This window comes from Triticum aestivum, chromosome 6A, assembly GCF_018294505.1.
Source record: "Triticum aestivum cultivar Chinese Spring chromosome 6A, IWGSC CS RefSeq v2.1, whole genome shotgun sequence".
NCBI lineage: Eukaryota > Viridiplantae > Streptophyta > Magnoliopsida > Poales > Poaceae > Triticum > Triticum aestivum.
In genome coordinates this window covers 5625430-5649632 of record NC_057809.1, presented here as the reverse complement: position 1 = coordinate 5649632, position 24203 = coordinate 5625430, and the positions used below count along the sequence as shown (strand labels likewise).

The window sequence follows — 24203 nt, the reverse complement described above, 5'->3', positions numbered from 1 at the left end:
GTAAAACTTTTATTGCGGTAATATTTCCAAGAGATAAAGTCAATGGAAAATTTCATATGAAATATTCCATAGAGACTTTTTAAAGGAAGAACAAATTGTCCTCACAATACAACAAATAATCCATGATAGCAATACCGCCAAGGATTTCCATCCTCCAATTTTTCTATGAAAATCTTTTTAGTCAAACAAGCCCTAGAAGTGGGGAGGGAGGCACCACATGGGAACATGATGGCCACCCTTAATGTAGTATCGTACTGACAGGATGCGCTCCATGTTATCACCACCTTCATCAACGCTTTGGTCTTTCCTATGGAATAGTAGGTCACCATATTCTGATTTTGTGTGGTATTCTTCCTCGAACTCTTGGTGCTCTTTGCTAACTCCAGAGTGATGGTTCGAGTAGCATATGTGGTTTCTTTCTACATGTCCCCGGCCACCAGCCGGCATTTGCACCACCTTGGAGGAGCATAGTTGCCCCAAGAACAACGCGCAATCACCCAAGCTACCCACCTCCTCCCACTTATATTTGCGTGCGTCATCATCAACATTTGTGACTTGGAACACTTTAAAGAAAGGCTTGCAGCTTCGCAACCATCGACTCATAACTGCCACCGCCAGCTTACCATTGAACTCACATATGTATGAGGCTTTGTCCAAGAACCAACTCGTACAAATAGGATCACCGCCCCTTTGGATGTCCATGGGGTAGGCGGCAGTAACTATCGGTGCACCATCTTCATTAACATCAATGTCAAACGTGTATAATGTCTTGCTATGTGCTAGGCCGTAAAGCTCCCCGCGGTAAAACGCGACATCCCGAACAGGCTCCATGTCACATCCTTGCATTGTCCATCCATCCAGACAGCCAATCTTACATAGTGCAATCTTGCGCCCAGCAGTCATGGCGACAAGAATGCAGCCACCTAAAGTGGGAACATTGGAAAAGATTATTTTTCAGATGAAGTCTATTCCATTATGGTCAGTCAATCAAAAATTCCGCTGCTTCTCGGACAGTGGCACCTCGACGCCAGAGAAGAGATTCACAATCAGGAACATGGTCGATCCTTCTACCGCGCCCATCCATCCTCCGTCATAGTCGGAACTTGAACTTTCAATAGCCGCGATCCATCCACCGTCGTACTATCCGATGAACTGCATGTTGCGCAGCTTGCTTGGGATTGGAACCTGAAGGACCACACCTTCCTCGGGGCAGTAAATTAGGCACTTCTCGGTGACAATGCCCCGGTCCACGGGTGAGAGGACCAGCAGAGGGAGCGCCGGCGGCGTTGGGTGCTGCAACGCGGCAGCGCGCCATGACCCGCATACGCCGGTGAAGCGTACACGGCCGAGCGGCGAGGCGACTCTCCCCCGGACCATGTTGAGGAGGTCGTCGGAGAGGTTTGACCAATCCACTGCCGAGGGCGAGCACCGTTCTTGTTTCGTGCCCATGGTGCCGTCGCGTCCTTGCAGTTGCAGGCCGATCTATGCAGTAATTTATCTAGTTATAGTATAAAGTCACGTAGAGTCCTAAATAAAGTTGTAAACTGGACTGGTGGTTGTACGAGTCCGGCAGGGCGTTGGACGTGGCACAATACGTACGAGATAATCAGAAAAAAGATTTCGTTCCATCGTCTAGCTACGAGTCGCTACGTGCGCCAAACGCCGAAGTACATCGATCACGTACTACTGTAGCCAACCAATAATCGACTAAGCTGCTTGTTCGGCTAGCTTGCACGTACATACAGATAGAGGATCGACAATGTGTCAACGTCATGGACTAGATCGGGACGTCTCCGGCCGAATCTCTAGTTACCAAACAATTACGGAAACCCAAGTCATACCAAAATATCCCATAATCCTACTTATATTAACTAGGATGCACATCTATGATCTGGGCTAATTATATAGCATCGATCTCGGTACGCAACCGGATCTCGCCCTGTACTGAGCTCCCTCCTAGAGCCACCTATAGAGGCATCGACCATGGCAGGCAGCGGCGCCAAGTCAAGCTGCAAGACGGCGGAGGCAGAAGGCAGCGTCAATGCCGTTGGACGTGCTGGTGGACATTGCGGTGCGCACCGACCCGGCCACCCTCGTGCGCTGTGCCGCCACGTGCATGGACCGCGTCAAGGAATACATCAGCCTCCACGGCCCCCTCTGCCTCCAGCAGGGAGACCGCTTCGTGCTCCCCCTCCTGGCTGGCAATCTGATCTACCAGTCCCACGGCTGGCCCAAGCCCGAGGAGGAGCTGTTTCTGGTGGACACCAGCGTGCCGGATGCCACCAAGCTGCGCACGGCTAGCCGCGGAGGCTTTCCCCTCTCGTCACGCGATGGTCTTGTCCTTGCCCGTGTAGGCTTGGCACAAGAGCTCCGCGTGTGCGACCCGGCCACCGGCAGGAGTCTCACCCTACCATCCGAACAGGCGTTCCTAAGAACGACTGGGGTAAATTATGTCATGCTCGTCCGTGGCGATGATAAGGGGGCCACCTCCGTTGGCCGGCATTTTCAAGTGGTCAAGGCATATCTAGAGATGTCACAGTACAGCGGCAACCTGCAGCTCCAGACCTTCTCATCGGAGCATGGCGTGTGGGGCCTCTACACCAACAACTATCTACCTAACCTATTTGGCAACCACTTGCAACAAAGCCTCGGCAAGGCCCTGGTCACCGGCGGCACTGTCCACTGGTTGTGCGAGACTGACACCGGGTCCTATGTCCTGAAGCTCCGTGTCAGAGCGGCAAAGGTGATGGCGAGGATGCTCCCAAAAGGGTTCCCACACCACGAACAACACCAAAAAGTTCTAGCAACATCGTCGGCGGGTCGGGATGTGCTTGTGCTCGTCGGTGAAGAGGACAAGATATCGGCATGGGCACAATCAAAGCATACAGGCAAGTGGCAGCAACGGCCACATGTGGTGATCAACATGACGGAGAAAATTTCGCGGTTCCTTGAGAAGGCAGGCGGTAGTTGCATTCCGCCGACGAACCCAGTCCAATTCAAGCTAATCTGGTTTGCCAAGAAGAGCGGTACCGTGCTCATCGACACATGCCGTAGTTTCTTTTGGCTCGACCTGCAGTCTATGGAGATCGTGAGGTGGTTCTTGGATCATAGGATCCCATACACTACCCATAATATCCCCTATGAGATGAGTTTGACGGCTTGGGTTCCAACATTCAGTAGCACTTTGTGATTAATTCGTTCATGTTCTTGTTCCATTCTCAACTTCATTATCAACTATAGAAGCACACATGTACGATTTTGTTGAGCAAATAATATAATTTTACAAGTTTTATTTGCCAATTAGTGAGGAAATTGATGTCCCATCATAATATACGTCTCATTTTGCTAGTTTTATCTGTACTTGTGCAAGCATTTTGTCTTCTTTCATCTGAATTGAGATGTCCTCCAATTTTCGCTTGAACCACTGCATGCTGAAGATTCATGAAAAGAATGTAGACCCATCATGATTTTGCATAATTCCTACCCGACGGGTTCTGTGACTTTTTTTAGAAAAGGGACGGGTTCTTTGACTGGTCGTTGGATGTCGCTGCTGGTCAAGACCTCCAGGTATATATGGAGCAAGCATAATTCGTTGCTGATTATGGTGGTAAGCTGTGATCTGCATATGGTTATTTTATTAAACTGGTGCTGGTTTATGATGACAATTCCATGTTAATTCTACGATTTGGTCGGTTTATGGTAAGGAAGTGTTGGTTTATTATTTCTTAGATACACGTGTTTCGCGATCGACATCACGATCAGGTTTATGCCTAACCCACCCATTGGGTCAGAATATATCATTGGGCTATATTGTGTACCAGAAAATCATATATTTCACACGGTCAGTCATCCTTGGTTTTCAAAAGAATTGCTATATTCTTTTTGTGTGCTTCAGAGTAACCGAGCAGAGAAAACATAATGCTATAAAGTATTCTCTCTGTCCCAATGTTATTTCGGGAAAGAGGGAGTATCATAATACTAGTTTGTCATGGTAACGAAATATGATTTGTATGGTGTTCTCAACAAAGTCCATGAGACAGAGACGCCTATTATGGTGCAGAGCGGCCTTCACAATACTGTTACGTGCACTTGGTTTATTTTTTGAAATCAAATCGTCTTTTATTTCACTAGGCTACTGATATAAAAATTGTCATATGCCCCGTCACGTAAACGAGGGCATCTATTTGTTCTAATTAATGAAGGGATATGAAGATATGTAAGCTATATAGCTGTAACGAATGTCTTGCTTTATCTTTTGATTGAAGGGAATATTAGCTCTGTCTTTTTTTTCTGAATGAATATTCGTTGTGTCTTTGTTCACAGGAGAGGACTAACTTGCATATTGTAGCCAGTTTGGAGCACATCAGAAGCTAGTTACACTCTGTACCGGACTAGGACATAGTATAGTATCAATGAATCATTACTGTTTGGGACCTGTATATGTAGGGAAGAAGAAGTGTATATGATGAGTAATCTGCTTCTGCTGCAGGCTTGTGGTTCCACTGTTTCTGCAGGTTGATGCTTGTTATGGCATTTGCAGAAGCCACTCTGTAAAATGACAAGAACAAGAACACCGACACTAGTTGAAAACCTAAGCTTGGTTCGCTGCAGATCTCAAGATAGTGGTCAGAAAAGTGAAAGCTAAGGATGTAGAGTCCAATTAGCTTAGGTGTTATTGAATGCATGTACATGGCAAAGCTGGCATTTAGGTTCTGGAAATGCATGCTTCAGACAAATGACAAAAGATGTACTCCCTCCGTTTCTAAATACGGAGTATAAGCCCTTTTAGAGATTCCAATATAGACTACATATGGATGTATATAGACGTATTTTAAAGTGTAGATTCACTCATTTTGCTCCGTATGTACTAGTGTACACTCCCTCCGTTCTAAAATGAGTGTCTCAGCTTTGTGATTATCAGCAGATAGTAGATACACAAGCAAGTCAAAACATGAACGATAAGACATAACACACGCAACCAGCAGGAAAGCAAGTAAACGATTCCTTCAGAGAGGAGATGTACTGCAGAGTGGTTCAGACAAATGAGTGGCAAAATTTCGAAATAGCGCTTCATAGAAAAGATTGAAGAACAAAGGAAACCAGTGAATAAATAGCTTCGAAATGACTGGAATGATAAAAACCTAATGATGAGTTAGTCTCGGTACTCGCTGTGTTATGGAGCGTCTCAATGGAGATTCATTGGCTTGAACATGCAGACCTTTAATACGGCAAATATTTGTTTCATTATCGAAAGGAAAAGAAGGGTAGCTCATTTTTCTGAAACTAACAGAATAAATATTTCTCCGAAATGCTTCTTGAATTTCAACCATGATCATCAAGTCAACAGAACATACTCCCTCTGTTCCTAAATATTTGTCTTTTTAGAGATTTTAACAAGTGACTACATACGGAGCAAAATGAGTGAATCTACATTCTAAAATATGTCTATATACATCCGTATGTGGTAGTCCATTTATAAAATCTCTGAAAAGACAAATATTTACCAAACGGAGGGAGTATATATTACCGTCTAAAAGCGCATGGGTGGTCTCTCCTCCTTTTTCCGGGCTTGAGACCGGCTATCAATTTTGCAACGAAAAAACCAGGCACCAATTCGTAAATCAGTCTACTAGCTACTGGGTTGACAAAATATTCTCTTAGTGAGTTTACTGGCAGCTTGAGGTTCATCAACACATCGTTCTCTTAGCCCTGGTATATAAGACCCATCTACCAGCGCTTAAAACTCTGGTTGTTCATCATTCATCACTACTTCATTCTCCTGGTAGCAAGTACCAACTCCTGAATCAACCTCCCTGGAAGAAAAAAAACCTCCTGAATCCACCAGCACAAATGCACTTTGGGCTGTCCACCATGTATGAAGCTCTGTGTGGAGCAAAAAATATGTAGGCTCAAAGAGACATTTCAGTTTTACAATTGAAATAGAGCTATATAAGTAAAGTTAACTGAAACATATTTTCAGTAATGGTGAACAACAAGTCCAATTCGACAACTACCGTAAAGAACAACGAGACTAATTCCACAAATACCATACAGAACAACAAGACCAATTCCACAAATACAGCAAACACAACACTACAACGCAAGTGGACCATACAACATCACTAATAAAAATAAAAACGTGGAGTATTCATGGAACACAGACCTCGGTCCCAATCAGTCATGATACATAGGATACGGGTAGGCATTGCATTACGGTTACATAGCATCCTAAATCTATTACAAGTTGTAACAAAGATGGTTACTAGAACTGCAAGTAAGGAAATGTGACTCTCGTCTCTTCCTTGCTGGAGCCATCCAAAAGCTCCAATATATACTTGTTCTTCACATGGCATTCCTGTTTCAGAGAAAGCAGAGTATCAACGGCGAGTCTGTGTGTGTATACAACTTTCGTTGTTATAGGAAAGTTGGTATAAATGTTTCCTTGACAATAAAATCCACTCAATTCATCACATGGAATTCTCCCTGTGTCAAGAACAAATATTGGCGAGGGCAGAAGGTCAGTTACACCATACCTTATTGCTATCCTCTGTATCTTTGGACCATGAAACTGTCCTGCTCGCTTAATTTGATAAGCACGTATTTCAATTCTTGTTAAATAGTAATGCTTAATTTTGCTGGCAGTCTGCCATTTTAGAATCCTGGCCGAGAACTTTGAGTTGGCTATCAAGTACTCCCTCTGTCTCATAATATAAGACGTTTTTTGACACCACGCTAGTGTCAAAAAACATCTTACATTATGAGACGGAGGGAGTACTTTGAAACAGACCTGGCACATTCAGAATTTTACGAAATTAATTTGAACTAATTGTTGATGTATAAACGTATTGCCTAGTCTCTTCTATCGGATCGGTTTTCTGGTTGCTTTGGCTAGAGCATGCACTTCTACGATTTTTTAGCGGAAAAAACTTCCAATCTATTCATCTTCAATCATGGTAGTACAACAAACACTAGAAATAATAAAAATTACATCCAGATCCGTAGACCACCTAGCGATGACTACAAGCACTGAAGCGAGCTGAAGGCGCGCCGCTGTCATCGCCCCTCCCTCGCCGGAGCCGGGCAAACCTTGTTGTAGTAGACAGTCGGAAAGTCGTTGAGCTAAGGCGCCATAGAACAAACGCACCAGAACAGCAACCGTCGCGGATGAAGAGTGTAGATCAAAAGGATCCAACCTGAAAACACACGAACGAAGACGAACGACGCAGAGATCCAAGCAAATCCACCAAAGACAGATCCGCCGGAGACACAACTCCACACGCGCACCGGCGATGCAAGACGCATCACCGGAACGGGGGCTAGGCGGGGAGACCTTTATTCCATCTTCAGGGAGCCGCCACCGTCTCGCCTTCCTGAGCAGGACACAAACCTTAACAAAGCTCGAAAAAAGATCTAAAAACGGAGCCCTCCCACCGGCAAGGGCCGAGATCCACTCCGGCTCCATGGCCATAGGGCCACCGGAGACGGGATGGACCGGCGCCGGCGCCGGTGGGAGGCAGAAAGCTAGGGTTCTTGGAGGCGGCGGCTAGGTGTACGCACTTCTACGCTGACAGCAACCTTGTCACATTCTAACGTTTTTTTTTTCAAATCTGTCACATTCTAACTTAGCTAGCTAGAATAGGAGATGGAGTCAATATGCATTTAATTCAACTCTGAAGCTAGCTTGGCTTAGGAAAGGAAGAATCAACCATGCATACCACAATCACACAAATACATACAATGGCAGTGCACTGAAGAACGATCAGATTAATTTAAGTGAAAGATGTTAGGTGATGAAAGTTTGGGTCATATCCATCCTTTTATGATGATTTGGCCTCCCAAATTTCCTGCACTCAAGGATGATCCTGCTAGGTTTGCGCTTCCCATTTGATGATTTATCAGTCCTCTTTATGTGGTTACAAAGTTTTGCAATGTGTATCATCCATCACACTGTTTAGTATAGCTGTAGATGTTTGTAGTTATTATTCATTCTTCAGGCCATTAGAACAATACTAGTTAAACGGCATTACAAGTGCTTGCCATAAGATGAACATAAATCACTTGTCTACTGTGGTAATATTACTATGTGCTTGTGGTAATAATAGAGGAACATTGCAGGTGGGCACCAGATATCATGCTTCCCGGGACCTCTCCCCTCATAAATGAAGTCTCATAAAAAGCAATTTGTGCTGGTACTAGAAGATGACTTGTTTGGTTTTATGGACCTCTCATTTTGATTACATCAATGTGAACGTCATGCTTAGGTGGTTAGGGCTGAGAGATGCCTAGCTTTGTTATCATCTTGACTGTTGCATTTTTTATTTCGAGGCAGTTTCACATACCCGTCATGCATGGAATTTAGCTTCCTTTTTCTTGAATACAATCATGGTGTAATGTTGTACTACCTACCTTTGAACTATGAACCACAAGCTATCTTCGAGATTGTCAATACTCAATTTTTTTCCGAATGTTGCTTGGCGGGTGACACATGTTTTCTGAATACTAGTGGATCATAACTTTTACGTGGGTATGATTGAGCTTATCTATGATTTTTTATCCAGATATATAACTGTGAAATTTTTCCTTTTGTATGGCAACTGGCAAGTTGCTAGTCGAAGCTAATAGTGAGTAATTGTGTTTGTGTGGCATTTTTTGGTGTATGATCATAGTTTTGTTGTACTGGAGTGCATATTATAAATTGGAAACATGGCCATTTGGGACAGTTTGGTTGTACTATTGTAGCAGTTTCTCTAGATATTCCAAACAAACATATTTTTGTGTGAAACGAGGCAAGATATTTGCCATTTTCATTGATGAAGAAGAAGAGAGTTGCCCAGTTAATTGGAGGAAAACCAGGATGTAGTAGATACATTTTTTGATTTTGAAGTGCATGTAACAGTTGAGTATCGTTGTACTAGCCACTTGTCTTCTTAGCTCATTTAACTTTTTTATGCATAGATAGAAGAAAAATATTCTAATACTAAACTGCACTCTGTTTTAGCAACTATGTGTAGCTGTAATGCGAAAGTAAATTTGCACGCGACACTCTGGCTTGAAATTTAGGTGTGTCTGATTAGTAAAGTTTGGCATAAGAAGCCTGCCTGGTGGTGCCTTTGTTTCTATAGCGTGATCAGGTAATTCTGTCATGCATAACAAGGATAAGGGGCAAACTGTGTAATAGGAACACATATATGTGTTCATCTAGTAGTTCAACTGAACAATAAAAAAACGAGGGAATTTCCCGTCAGTGCTTGCCTCAGATGTTTATCTCTTTCTCAGTTCGTGCACTCTGTTTGTGGCTGTTATGCTTGATGGGTGGATGGATGAACCAATGCTGCTGTGTGTAAACATTACTGGTTCATGAAATTAGTCCATTCTACTGATGTTCATCTGCATTAGTCTTTTTCCATGGCACTGATGCCCATCTGCACATGTGTTTGTGGTTGCTGCCCATTTGGCAGGGTCAAACAATGAGTGGATGGCGAAACAGAGCGGACAGTGGATGCCGTATCCAAGGTCCTCGGTGATGACAACCTCCTTAGGGAGATCATCGTCCGTGTCGGCTTCCCCACCACCCTTGTCCGTGCCGCCCTCGTCTGCAAGCGCTGGCTCGGGCTTGCCGCTGACCCCGCCTTCCTCTGCCGTTTCTGCAAGCTCCACCCACCATGCCTCCTAGTCTACTACATCTCTGAGCGGTCGGTTGCGTTGGAGTAGCTTGGTGCTCCACCCTTTGACGTAATGTTTCCCCTGCCCCTGCCCCCAGAGTTTTTAAACCCTTCCCCATCGCTGGCCACCGTTCCGCTCCACGCTTTGTCCCGATGCTACCTCAGCCCCCAGAGCTTGCCACCGTCATCCGTCACCTTGATGACTACACATTCGGTGTCTACGATGGCACTATACCGATCAAGCAGTGCCAGAACGGCACCGTCTTCACCCATCAAGATAGAGGATGAACAAAATTGACACTTGGAATGCACCGCCTGCTGTGCCCTGAGAGAGGTATGCCCATCGTCCCACCATTCTAGTGCGAGGAACACAATCTCCAATGGTTCGGTGCAATCCTCTCCAAAGAAGGCAGCGGCGGTCGCCTATCCTACCTGTATGTGTTGGGCACCAAGGTCTCGGGGAAGCTCCTGGTGCGTGTGTATGTGTTGCAAGATGGTGTTTGGTGCCTGCATATACCTCGGCCACGTGCCAGCCCTCTCTTATCCATTGGGAACCAAAAGTTGTGCTTGTTGACAACAAAATCTATATCCCGACCATCAACAGTGACAACATTTATGTCTTGGATTTGACGACCTCAAGTTTCTCCACAATCCAACTCCCACAAGGAGCAAGCTATAATTATTTTCGGACCATGTTGTCACCAGCCGATGACGCTTCCGGTGTTTATCTCTTTCATGTCAATGGATTTGAACTTTGTATCTTGCTTTCCAAGGGGAACAACTGGTTGAAGGACGATACCATTTGTTTGAGGATGTTAGATCACACGCTTGAGGACGAGCATAATGCAGATGTCCAGATAAGCCAGGTCGGAAACAATGTTGAGTTTGTTTTTTTGAGGATGGGTGGATGCACATTCTATCTGGACGTCACGAGCAAGACACTGGGTAAATTGCAAGAGAAGACAGACAATGATCGACGTTTCAGTGATGCCAAGCCTTTTACGATGATTTGGCCGCCCATATTCCCTGTTCTCAAGGACGACCCTTCAAGGTTTGCTTTTTGGACTTCAGATCATCTCTATATTTCTCTTGTTGTGACCATGATTTTTTTTCCTTTTTAACAACTAGTGGCTAGTCCAAGCTAACAGTGGGTAGTCTGCTTGTGTGTCACTTCTCCTTGTATGATTAGTTTTCTTTTTACTAAAATACAAAGTATAAAATGGAAACAAGTGGGTTTGCAATATGAGGGCATTCAAGTTGTACTGTCTGTAACTTTTGGTACGAAAAACATATGTTTTTGTCCTGAGTTGATTCTTTTGATTTTTGAGTGTTTAGAGCATGGACTTCTAGTTTGTTGTATCACATTTTTTCTGAAGTGTCCATGCGAAGTACAAATTGGGCCTACAAAAATACTCTTAGTCTTTTTATCATGTTGCCCACTGTATAAGAGCTGGAGGATGCTTAATGTTGTCAACATACTACACACTCTATTTTCTTGTCTTCTTATACTATCGCAAACCCAATAAGCGTGGAATTTTGACTTCTGTTTCTCGAATATAACCATCTACATACCTTTGAACTCTCAACCTGCAACTATGTACATTTGACCAATGAACCTGTAACTATGTGTGATTGGTAACACTTGTTTTTTCTTGAATGTTATTGAGTGAATCGTATAATTCTTTCTTGAACACAAGCTGAATGTAGGTGCATGGGGTATTTCCGAGCTGATCCATGATTTGTGGTTCGATATATCATAGTGACTAGTCCTAGCTAACAGTGGGTAGTTTGAGTTTGTGTCGCACTTCTCTTTCTATTATCAGAGCATTTGAATACATAATATAAAATTTAATTTGTACTGTTGTACATAGTTGAAAACAAAGAAACTATAGTTGTGAACCGAATTCATTATTTCTATTTCGGGGCACAACAGAAACTATATTGACTATCGTTGTTCTAGCCACTTTTGTTGTTAGTCCATCTGATACTTTGATGCTTTAAAGTGGCAAAACAAATATATTCGGATGCTTAAGTATATCTCTATCCTTAACCTTCCCTTGTTTTCTCTAGAAGAGGAATGTCATGTGAAGAGTAAGGATATGTGATCGCTTTTGAATGATCAGTAGCGAAGGCGACAAAAAGGAAAAGCAGAGAGTTGCATTTCCTTAGTAGCAGTTCTAGTAACTATCTTTGTCATGACTGATTGCAACTGAGGCTTGTGTTTCGTGAAGAAGAATCCCCGTTTGTATGTTTATTAGTGATGTTGTCTGATCCGCTTGTGTTGCGATGTTGTGTTTGTTGTACTAGTTCTGTATGGTATTTGTGGAATTGGTCTTCTGATTCACCATTGTGGTAAATCTATTTCATCAGTTAGCTTTACTTATGCAGCTCTATTTCAACTGTAAAACTGAAATGTCGCTCTGAGGCTACAATTACCTATTTTGTGCCACACGGAGGGCCATACATGGTGGACAGCCCCACCCCAAGGCTTCACTTAACCAATTGATAGCAGTCCAAGGCTCCAATGCTGCATCAGCACAAAGTTCTGAAGCTGCGTTGTCGTTCTAGGTGTTGGCAATGAAGCTGAATGAAAACTGAAGCAAGGTAATGGAAGCTTCAGATAAGGAACGCACAAAGAGCATCAGTAACAGAGATGACGTGCAGTTTCTCCATTGTCTTCTCTGGAAATGCCTTGGGAGATCACACGTGGCCAGTGTAGAATGAATCAATGTCAGTTGGTAGTTGCTGTAAATACCACATCCGCATACGGATATACTATACAACTTGTTACCAGCTAGACTTGTACACTTCACATGGACCAGCCACGTTGTTCTATATCATTACCAGCCCCACATTGTACTGGCAAGCCAAAACACGAGTATATAATGAGACATGTACTGTATGTAACATGATAAATCAAATACACTCGTATCTTCAAAGACAAGCATGCATCGATGGCTAATTAGGCGAAAATACTCAAAAATAGTTATTAAACAAGACATGCCAACATTTAGATTCGGTGGATGCATGATTAAGGCAAGACCAGAAAAGATTAGAAAAAACTGTAGAACAGACAAATTGGATAATTATTTTTATTACCAGAATTGGATAATGATTCAAAGAAATGATTCAAGAATGCAAAATGGTAATGTTAATGGTCTGTGTGCTCAGTAATGCCCTTCTCTAGCCAAGCCTTGTCTCGAGGGTACCTCTAAATCTACCTCGATCTTCCACGTTGTAGTTATTTTATAGCTAGGCGCCAAGATGAGCTATTGAGCTAGCAAGATAGTGGTACAAAAAGAAAGTGTATTTTCTACTCTTGGGTGTACTACTCCAGAGTTGCAATTTTTTTTTGAAATAAACGTGTTGTCAACTTTTTGGAGAGAGAGAGATAGAGAGAGAGAGAGAGAGAGAGAGAGAGAGACCAGTGAATTCACCTCTAGCATTCATCCACCAAACAACTAGCCTACTTATAGTACTAGGGGTTAGAATATACCACAGCTATTGTATAAGAAACCCCAAGGGCTACATATATCCATCTTGAACTTTTCATTCATCACTGAGACCCACCGATATATTCCTCTATTGTAACATCCACTAGTAGAAAAAGGGTCAAACGTGAAGCACATTAGTGCCGGTTTGATTTTGGTCCGGTACTAATGGTACCATTAGTGCCGGTTCGAACAGATTTGCATTAATGCCGGTTCGTGTTGAACCTTTAGTACCGGTTCGTGGCACGAACTGGTACTAAAGGGGTGGTGGCAGGCTGGCGTCAGGCCGGGGCCCCACGATCACCTTTAGAATCGGTTCGTGGCACGAACCGGTACTAAAGGTCTAACCTATAGTACCGGTACTAAAGGGGTCTGACCTATAGTACCGGTTGGAGACACAAACTTGAAAAAATCATAACTAAATCATCCTAATTCAGAAAAATACATTTAATATATCAAAATTTGCAGAACAAAAAGATTGATCCGCTGAAACTTGAAAAAATCATAACTAAATTTGCAGAACATATAATATATCAAAATTTGCAGAACAAAATTTGCAGACACAAACTTGAAAAAATCATAACTAAATCATCCTAAATCATCCTATAGTACCAGTTTTCCGTTTCGACAATTTTTTAAAATCACAAAATTCCAAAGGGAAAATAGAGTTTTTGTGCGTTTTAGACGTTTTTTAGACATTTTTAGCGTTTAGTGCTAGGGTTTAGATTTCAGAGTTTAGGGTTAGGTTTTATGGTTTAAACCCTTAGTTTTTACTGTTTAGCATAGAGTTTCCGACGTTTTAAGTCCCGGGTTTAGGGTTTAGGACAATTTTTGAAATGACAAAATTATAAAAGGAAAAAAAGATATGCTCTAATTTATGTTTTTTTGAATTTTGGTTAAATCTTGTCAAACCGGTCAAACAACTGATTCAAGAAATATAGAGTGTTACTAAATAATTACGCAATAATTACGTTTTAAGTATCTCAGTTTTTTGAATTTTGGTCAAATCTGGTCAAACTGTGGTCAAACTATGGTCAAACTACTTATTCAAGAAATATTAGTATTACTACATAATTATTAAAGAATATTAGTGTTACTAAATAATTATTTCAATTTTTTGAATTTTGGTCAAATATGGTCAAACTATGGTCAAACTGTGGTCAAACTATGGTCAAACTTATTGAAGAAATATTAGCGTTACTAAATAATTACTGTTTTTTTAGAATAATAGTTTCAAACTCAAACGGTGAAATGTGTGACTTCATGCTCAAGCTAAACTCCTGAGGGTTAATAGGATTGACATCTTATTATTGTCAGGAAAACAATAAGTGCAGACTCGGAAACGAAGGAGAATAGAACCTGAAAGTTAAGCGTGCTCGGGCTGGAGTAGTGAGAGGGATGGGTGACCGGTCAGGAAGTTAGATAATTTGGAATGAGTGATCCACACTTGAGCAGTTAAGAGATGTGATTAGAGACTGAATCATCAAATAATTTAGAAAAATTAAAAATCAAAAAAAATTCCAAAATTTTCAAAAAAATAAATAAAAAGAAACCTTTAGTACCGGTTGGTAACACCAACCGGTACTAAAGGTCCCCCATACCAGGGCGCGAGTTCACGCACTAGTAGAAAAAGGGTCAAACGTGAAGCACATTAGTGCCGGTTTGTATTTGAGCCGGCACTAATGTATACATTAGTGCCGGTTCCAACGGCTAGCCGGGCCGCTTTCATTAGTACCGGTTCGTGGCGAACCTTTAGCACCGGTTCGTGCCACGAACCGGTACTAATGAGAATGGTGGCAGGATGTTGTCAGACTGGGGCCCCTCCAGCCCCTTTAGTACCGGTTCTTGGCACGAACTGGTACTAAAGGTCGTCCTACATAAACCCTTCGTCCACCCGAGCTCGCTCTGTTCTTCCCCTTTCCCCTCTCCTCTCTGTTCTTCCCCTCTTCCTCTCAAGCTCATCACACATTTTGCCCAAAATTTGTCAATATTTGAAGGCCCCCATCCATTCAAATGATCACAAAGGTTAGCAACTTTGTCCTTTCATCTCTCATTGCTAGATTAGCTCTTGCAATGCTTTATATAGTGATTAATTTGTGAGTTTAGTAATTTGGGAGGATATATATATATATATATATATATATATATATATATATATATATATATATATGTGTGCTAGTATTTGATTTATATGCAATTTGAGGTCAAAAATAACACTTAGTTTTCATATGTAGGTGTGGTTTACTTAGTGCCTTCTAAATCTCCATCGTAGCCACCGTCGATTGCCGGCACCGTCCCGTCACCGGCACCACCTTGTGGTGAGCCTCTTGTTCATGAAATTTTATATAAAAATTGATGTTTGTGTGATTTGGATATATAGTTACTCGTATAATTATCTTACCTGTACGTTGTTTGTTATACATATAGTGCCATGGTTTTGATATCCGTCCCCGTCGGCCCTAGTCCTTGTTATGATTCGGATGTGGTATGTATATTCTCTTTTAAAACTAGTTGCATTTCGTGTTTATGACAAATTATGCCCATCAAGTTGACATAGAAATTTTTTCTAGGAGGTATGTGAACCGGAAATTCCAACCGACCCTATTGCCGAGAGGTTAAATTTAGTTGAAAGAGAAAACAAGTACTTGAAAGAAAAGTTGAAAAGAATTGAGGGGGAGAAGATGGAATTGGAGTTGCATGTTGCCGATGTCGTCGATGATCACAAGATCAAGATGGAGAAAATGCGCTTGAAGATTAGAAAGATTAGAAAATATGTCATCGATAGTGAGGCTTGGTATCATTATGCTGTTGGATCCATTGTTACCTTAGTTGCGATCTATATCGTATTTGTTGTTGCATTTAAATGCTTTAGCTAGAGAGTTATTTGTTTGTTGCATTTAAGTGTTGTATGAACTTTATGTATGAACTTGTATTAATTTGGTCTATTCGGTGTTGTGTAATGAAGATGAGCCGGCAATGGATGTACGATGACCGATGCTCTCCCTAGTTCGTTGAGGGCGTGCATACTTTTCTGCTTGCGGCTGAGGCAAACAAGCGGGTGTATGGTTTTATGCCTTGTCCATGTGCTCGCTGTAAGAATGGTCACAATTACTCTACGTCAAGAACCATTCACGTCCACCTGTTTAAGTCCGGTTTCATGCCCCATTATAATGTTTGGACCAAGCACGGAGAAAGAGGGGTTATGATGGAAGACAATGAAGAAGAAGAGGACGACGACAGCTATCCTGGCCATGGGTTCCCTGAATACGATGATACAACAATGGGGGAAGAAGCTGAGCCGGTAATGCGGGAAGAAGCTGAGCCGGCAATGCGGGAAGAAGCTGAAGAAGAGGCATCAGATGAGCCGTTGATGATCTAGGTCGGGCCATTGCCGATGCAAAGAGAAACTGCGCAAGTGATTTGGAGAAGAAGAAGTTGCAGCGCATGTTAGAGGATCACAAAAAATTGTTGTACCCGAATTGCGTAGGTGACAAGAAAAAGCTGGGTAACACACTGGAATTTCTGCAATGGAAGGCAGAGAATGGTGTATCTGACAAGGGATTTGGAAAGTTGCTCATAATGATAAAGGATATGCTTCCAAAGGACAACGAATTGCCCGAGAGTACGTACGAAGCAAAGAAGGCTGTCTGCCCTCTAGGGTTAGAGGTGCAGAAGATACATGCATGCCCTAATGATTGCATCCTCTACCGCGGTGAGTACGAGGATTTGAACGCTTGCCCGGTATGTGGTGCATTGCGCTATAAGATCAGCCGCGATGACCCTGGTGATGTCGAGGGCCGGCGCCCCAGGAAGAAGATTCCTGCCAAGGTGATGTGGTATGCTCCTATAATACCACGGTTGAAACGTTTGTTCCAAAACAAAGAGCATGTCAAGGCGATGCGATGGCACAGAGAAGACCGTAAGAAAGACTGAAAGTTGAGAGTACCCGCTGACAGGTCGCAGTGGAGAACAATCGAAAGACAGTATGGGAAGGAGTTTGCAGATGACGCAAGGAGCGTATGGTTTGGTCTAAGTGCAGATGGCATTAATCCTTTTGGGGAGCAGAGCAGCAACCATAGCACCTGGCCTGTGACTCTATGTTTGTATAACCTTCCTCGTTGGTTGTGCATGAAGCGGAAGTTCATTATGATGCCAGTGCTCATCAAGGCCCTAAGCAACCCGGCAACGACATTGATGTGTACCTAAGGCCATTGGTTGAAGAACTCTTACAACTGTGGAATGGAACAGGTGTACGTGCGTGGGATGAGCACATGGGGGAAGAATTTGACCTAAAGGCGTTGCTGTTCGTGACCATGAATGATTGGCCTGCTCTCAGTAACCTTTCAGGACAGACAAACAAGGGATACCGCGTATGCACGCACTATTTGGACGATACCGACAGTATATATTTGGCTAATTGTAAGAAGAATGTGTACCTGGGACATCGTCGATTTCTTCTGAGCAGGCATCCCGTAAGAAAGAAAGGCAAGCATTTCAAAGGTGAGGCGGATCACCGGACGAAGCCTGGCCACCGTACTGGTGCTGATGTACATGATATGGTCAAGGATTTAAAGGTGGTCTTTGAAAAGGGTCCTGGTGGACAACCTGTTCCGAATGACGCTGACGGACGCGCACCCATGTGGAAGAAGAAATCTATATTTTGGGACCTGCCCTATTGGAAACACCTAGAGGTCCGCTCCGCAATCGATGTGATGCACGTGACGAAGAATCTTTGTGTGACCCTGCTTGGCTTCTTGGGCGTGTATGGGAAGATTAAAGATACGCCTGAGGCACGGGAGGACCAGCAACGTATGCACGGAAAAGACGGCATACATCAGGGTCATGCAAGCTACGCTCTTACCAAAGAAGAGAAGGAAATCTTCTTTGAATGCCTGCTCAGTATTAAGGTATCGTCTGGCTTCTCGTCGAATATAAAGGGAATAATAAACATGGCAGAGAAAAAGTTCCAGAACCTAAAGTCTCATGACTGCCACGTGATTATGACGCAACTACTTCCGGTTGCATTGAGGGGGCTTCTACCGGAAAATGTTCGATTAGCCATTGTGAAGCTATGTGCATTTCTCAATGCAATCTGTCAGAAGGTAATCGATCCAGAAATCATACCAAGGTTACAGAATGATTTGGTGCAATGTCTTGTCAGTTTCGACTTGGTGTTCCCACCATCCTTCTTCAACATCATGACGCACGTCCTAGTTCACCTATGCGAAGAGATTAACGTTTTGGGTCCTGTATTTCTACACAATATGTTCCCCTTTGAGAGGTTCATGGGAGTCTTAAAGATATATGTTCATAACCGTGCTAGGCCAGAAGGAAGCATCTCCAAGGGCCGTCAAAATGAGGAGGTCATTGAGTTTTGTATTGACTTTATTCCTGACCTTAAGCCGATTGGTGTTCCTGAATCGCGGCATAAGGGCAGACTGGATGGAAAATGCACGCTAGGAGGGGAACAAATAATATGTATGGACGGACATTCTCTCACTGAAGCACACTACACAGTTCTACAGAATTCCGCCTTGGTGGCTCCGTATATGGATGAACACAAGAATTTGCTACGCTCCAAACACCCGGAGCGGTCTGATGACTGGATTACACGTGAACAAACCAGGAGTTTCGCCAGCTGGTTGCAAGCACGTACCATGCATGACACCTCTATTGAAGATGACCTGTACTTGCTGTCCCAGTTACCATCTTCGAATATAATGACTTTCAAAGGGTACGAGATAAATGGTAATACATTTTACACGATTGCCCAAGATAAGAAGAGCACTAACCAAAACAGTGGAGTCCGCTTTGATGCAGAAACCAAGACGGGAAAGGAAACATATTATGGTTATATACAGGACATATGGGAACTTGACTACCGACGTGGTTTGAAGGTCCCTTTGTTTCGGTGCAAATGGGTCAATATGACACGAGGCGGGGTAACGGAAGACCCACAGTACGGAATGACAACAGTGGATCTCAACAATCTTGCGTATGCAGACGAACCATTCGTCCTAGCCAATGATGTGGCACAGGTTTTCTATGTGAAGGACATGTCTACCAAGCCAAGAAAAAGAAAAGATAAGTAAGCGAATGCATCGTACGATGAGCCAAAGCGGCACATAGTTCTTTCTGGGAAGAGAAACATCGTGGAAGTGGATGACAAGACAGACAAGTCAGAAGATTATGAAAAGTTTGATGAAATTGCTCCATTCACAGTGAATATTGACCCGAGCATCCCGTTAAATGATGAAGATTTTCCATGGTTACGGTGCAAAGGGACACACGCGAAGAAAAAATTTCACACCCAAAGATCTGGGATGTGATCGGCTTCACTAGCTATCATCACTTTCTTCTGTGTTTCACACCAAGAAGGGAATCTCTGTAATAGTTAGGGTAGTTAATTATGTGTTTTGGCATTTGAAATGCGAAAGAAATTTTATGTGCAAACAAATTATTTCATGTCTTTACTGATTTTTAAAGTTAAGTTATTCACAAACTAGTGATTCACACTAATTTCAAATAATTCAAAATTTAAACTATTCAAATTTGAAAACTACGGGCACTAACAGAAAATTTGTAATTTTTTGTACCTAAAGCGAAAATATTCACAAAGAAACTCTAAATACACAAAAAAACAACTCAAAAATAAATAAAGCAAAAAAAAATTAAAAAAGCCCGCCTACTAGGCTAGAGCGGCCTGCATACGACAAGAAACCCAACCCGTTGTTGGGCCAGGATGCAGGCCCGCAAAGGCCCGGTAGGCCCACGGGGCAGCACAGCACAGGTAGGCCCAAAAGGCCTGCATTTGAGAGGAGCTCGAAGGAGCAGCCGTGGCTGGGTTTATAAACCAGTGCGGCTGCCCTTCGCTAGGCGAGGTGGGACTAAACTTTGCGCCCCTCGCCTGGCAGCGCACCCCCCTTTATTACTGGTTCGTGGCACCAACCGGTACTAAAGGGGGGGGGCCTTTAGTACCGGTTGGAGCCAGGAACCGGTACTAAAGGGGGGTGCTTCCCGCCGCTTGGCCTGGCCAAAACAGGCCTTTAGTACCGGTTGTTGGCTCCAACCGGTACTAAAGGTGTTCCCTATATAAGAAACACTTCGAAAATTTTCAGTTTCTCATCTCCCACTTCTCTCTGCCGCCGCCCTGTCCCGCGCCGTCGCCGCCCCCGTCGCGCCGTCCCCGTCGACTCCGCGACGCCCCCGTCCTCGCCGCGTCGTCCCCGTCGACTCCGCGGCACCCCCGTCGCCGTCCCAGTCGCCGATGCCCTCGCTTCGCCGTCGCCGTCGCCTTTGGATCGACCTCACCTCGCCGTCGCCGTCGCCCCGACCTTCCCCGCGCGCGCTGTGAGCCCCTCCCCCGGCCCCTCTCCTCCCTCCAATCGATCATAGCGCACACCGGCGCCGGCGCCGGCGCCAACCGTAGCGCACACAGACGCGCGCGCGCACACACACACTACATGCACACACACACACTACACACACACACTAGATGCGCACACACACACAATTTTTCTGTTTTTAGCTTTTAGTTTTTTTTTTCTGTTTTTCATACAAAGTTTTAGATGAATTAATTCATTAGATTAGATTAATGTCAAATATTATGTAGAAATGTTAGTTATAATATATATAATGTCAAATGTTATAGAAATTTTATTTATATAGAAATGTTAGAAATTTTGGAAATGTTAGTTTTAGCTAGCTAGATGAATTAGATTAATTTCAAATTGTTAGACGATGATCGATGTTTTTTTAGTTTCTTATATTTTTAGTTATAAAATTTAGAATTTGCATATATGAAATCATCACAATCCATCATTTAAAAAATGTTACTTTACTTTTGCGGCATATAGTATTTTGTTGTCGACAATGCCCGGCCCGCATCCTCGCCGTCGACACGTCCGCGACGACATCCTGCTTCAGAGGACCCATGTCCGGGACTGGGCTCCGCCGGGCTGGCACTGGGAGGTGCTACCTTCAGGGGCGCGACGCTTGGTGAGGAACCCGGCCCCGGGTCCCGTCGTCGACCCTCATCTTCTTTGGTGCCATTTGCGTGGGCCACTTTCGGTGCGGAGGGAGCCGGCCCCGCCGGAGGTGGTACGTCGCCGTGTCAGGGAGGAGGACGAGCACATCCATCGCTACATGGCTGCTATGGACGTCAGGTTCTCCAATACCTGGCAGGTTCTTTGGGGAGATCACCCGAGCTATGATCCAGTGATGGTTCCTTCACTTTGGTTGTCCACCACCTAGATTACTCTCTAGTATTCGATCTTTATTAGCTAGCTAGCTAGCTAGTGATGTATTCGATATATAATATTCGAGATTATATATATTATTTGAGATGATGTATTCGACGAGATTATATCTATTATTCGAGACGATGTATTCGAGATTAAATCTATTATTCGAGACGATGTATTCGAGATTATATCTATTATTTGAGACGATGTATTCAAGATTATATCTATTATTCGAGATTATACTAAATTGTTTTATATTTCTTTTGGCATAGTTAAATAAAAGCTATGGCGGACAATACCGGCAGAGAGAGAGAACAGACCATGTTCGATATCATACGCGGGCCAGATGATGATCAGAATGAAGAAGATTTTGAGGGCTCCGAATTTCTAAACAACACCGGAGAGGGTGATATGATATTCGATCGCGACGACCGAGAAGATGAAGTCATTAACTACGACGAAGAACATGTTGATCCTGAAACAACAAACACCGGCGAGGTATATATATTTATATAAGCAGGAATCTGGTGATCATCGCATGTTTTAAACGAGTTGAAGACATATTAACGAATCGATCTTTCTTCTTTCAGCCATCCGGATCGAGCAAATCTTCAGGCAAAAGGACGAAACGAGGCCCGAACAAAAAGTTGAAGGAGGGTGTAAAGTACAATATCGAGGCAATCAGACCTCGAACCATTAGCGCCTAAGAAGATTGGGGACAAGTCCGTCCGTCAGTGCAGAGTTCTTGTGAAGGACCAACTCCCGATCTCCCTTCAAGAATGGAGAAATCCAGCAAAGCCACGTCCAAATGTTAATTTTGTCGACGAGAATAAAAAAAAATTGCTTTGGGATACTCTCATGGAACATTTCACCCTACCAGATCATTTCACAGAAGCAGATGTGCGGAAAGTCAAGGACGCTGCTTTTAGGAAGATGGCGGTTGCATTCAAGAACCACAAGAGAACAACGTCGGAGAAGTACGTCAAGGGAGGAAGGAAGACTCCAGTATTCGAGGGGATACTAGAGAATCAAAGTGCTCATTGGGACGATTTTGTGAAATTCAAGGATTCAGAATTAGCTAAGGAACGGTCGAGAATAAACAAGAAGAATGCCGAAAAAAAGGATAAGTTCCATAAGCTGGGGCCAGGTGGCTACGTGGTGGCAATGCCTAAGTGGGATAAGTGTGAGAAAGAGATGGAGGATGCAAGTGTCACTCCGGTTACTAAGAGCTGGCCCCCCAGGTGCAGGACTTGGTTCTATGCGCATGGGGGGGAGTTGGACCCGAAGACAGGCAATGTTTCGATGAAGGCATGTCTGAACGGAGCCGACGATGCGCTACTTGTTGCAATAGAAGAGGCTCGATCGGGGGTGTTCCAGCCCAACAGAGAGAACGACGAGCTTACGCATGCCCTGGGAAATCCTGAACACCCGGTAAGAACACGAGGCAAGGGCGCTATTCCGTGGTATGAGGGGTTTTCGGACTGGAACGCCGACTACAGAACCCGTGCGAGAAAGAAGATTGCGGAGGCGAAGAAGAGGAAGATGGAGGAGGAGCAGAGGAAGCGGGACTATGAACGCCTTCAAGGCCTAGAAGCAAGTCAAGCGGAATTGGCAGCTAAATTCCAGCGGCAGCAGGAGCAGATCGATTCACTTAGCCAGCAAAGGGGGTCTCAGCAGCTGCAGCAACTAGCGGATGATCCAGCATTGGATACCACCGCCCCATCGATGTCGAGAAGCAGCGTGGGTTCCTCCACGGGCAACGCACTGCTAGATAGATACCCCGTGGATGATATCACGGAGAACACTAACTATGAGCTACACTTCAAAATTAAGAACATATCCTTGAAGGTGGCGGACGGTGTTGCTTATACAAATTCCCCCGATGCAACCTTCCATTGCATCCCGATTCCAGCAGGCTATGCTCGTGTCGTGGTTGATGAGGTGGTGGACCAATATTCGGGGCTAGAACTTGACATTCCTGGAGGTGACGAGGAGCACACACTCGGAGATGCCAAACATCGTATCATCCTATGGAGAAAGGATTGCATCATCTTTCGAAGGCCACCGACACCGCGTCACCCGACTCCTCGTCGAAGTCCGCCACCGAGTCAGCAGACTCCCGCTCCTCCAAGTCCACCAACGTGTGAGGCCACTCCTCCTCCTCCAAGTCCGGCAAAGTGTCAGGCCACTCCTCCTCCAAGTACGACACAGCGTCAGACGTCCACTCCTCCTCCAAGTCCGGCACAACCTCAGGCCACTCCTCCTCCAAGTCCGGCACAGCTTCAGGCCACTCCTCCTCGTCCAACTCAGCCCCGTCAGCCGTCTCCGCTGCCTCAGCAATCGCAGAAGAGACACCCCGCAGCTATGGTGCGTAGCGGTACGAGTCGAGGTGATAGTACAGGAAGTACAGGCGGAGGCAAGCGATATAAATATGGTCCAAACCTCAGTACTCCTCTTCCTGTGAGAGCTTACGACAGGACCGAGGAGCAAACCAATGCCATAGTGCGGGCAGAAGTCGACGCCCATTTTGGACCGAAACCGCCACCGCCGCCAAGGGAGAAAGTGCCTGTGGAAGTAGTAGACCACTTCATTCGTATGGCTCAACCACCAGCTCCTAAGCCTGTTGACTCAGACTATGAGCGCCACATCAGGAAGTTACATCGACAACGTCTATAGAAGGAGGCGAGCTCGAGCTCGAGCAAACAACAAGCAGCTGTCAAAAAATGCGGGAAAACCGTTGCCCAGCTGGGAAAACAAGCGGCGCAATCGATCCCCCCGCTTGTTGTGCCGCCAACAACACGTGACAG

The 24203-nt window shown here is 44.3% G+C and overlaps 1 protein-coding gene across 1 annotated transcript; it reads left to right on the top strand.

The window, feature by feature from the left end:
* Positions 1 to 1447: 1447 nt before the first annotated feature.
* LOC123129257 (uncharacterized) lies at positions 1448 to 3190 on the top strand. Its single transcript, XM_044549494.1, has 2 exons — positions 1448 to 1489; positions 1991 to 3190. Exons 1-2 carry the CDS (start codon positions 1448 to 1450, stop codon positions 3188 to 3190), a joined length of 1242 nt encoding a protein of 413 aa, XP_044405429.1.
* The last annotated feature ends 21013 nt before the right edge of the window (positions 3191 to 24203 follow it).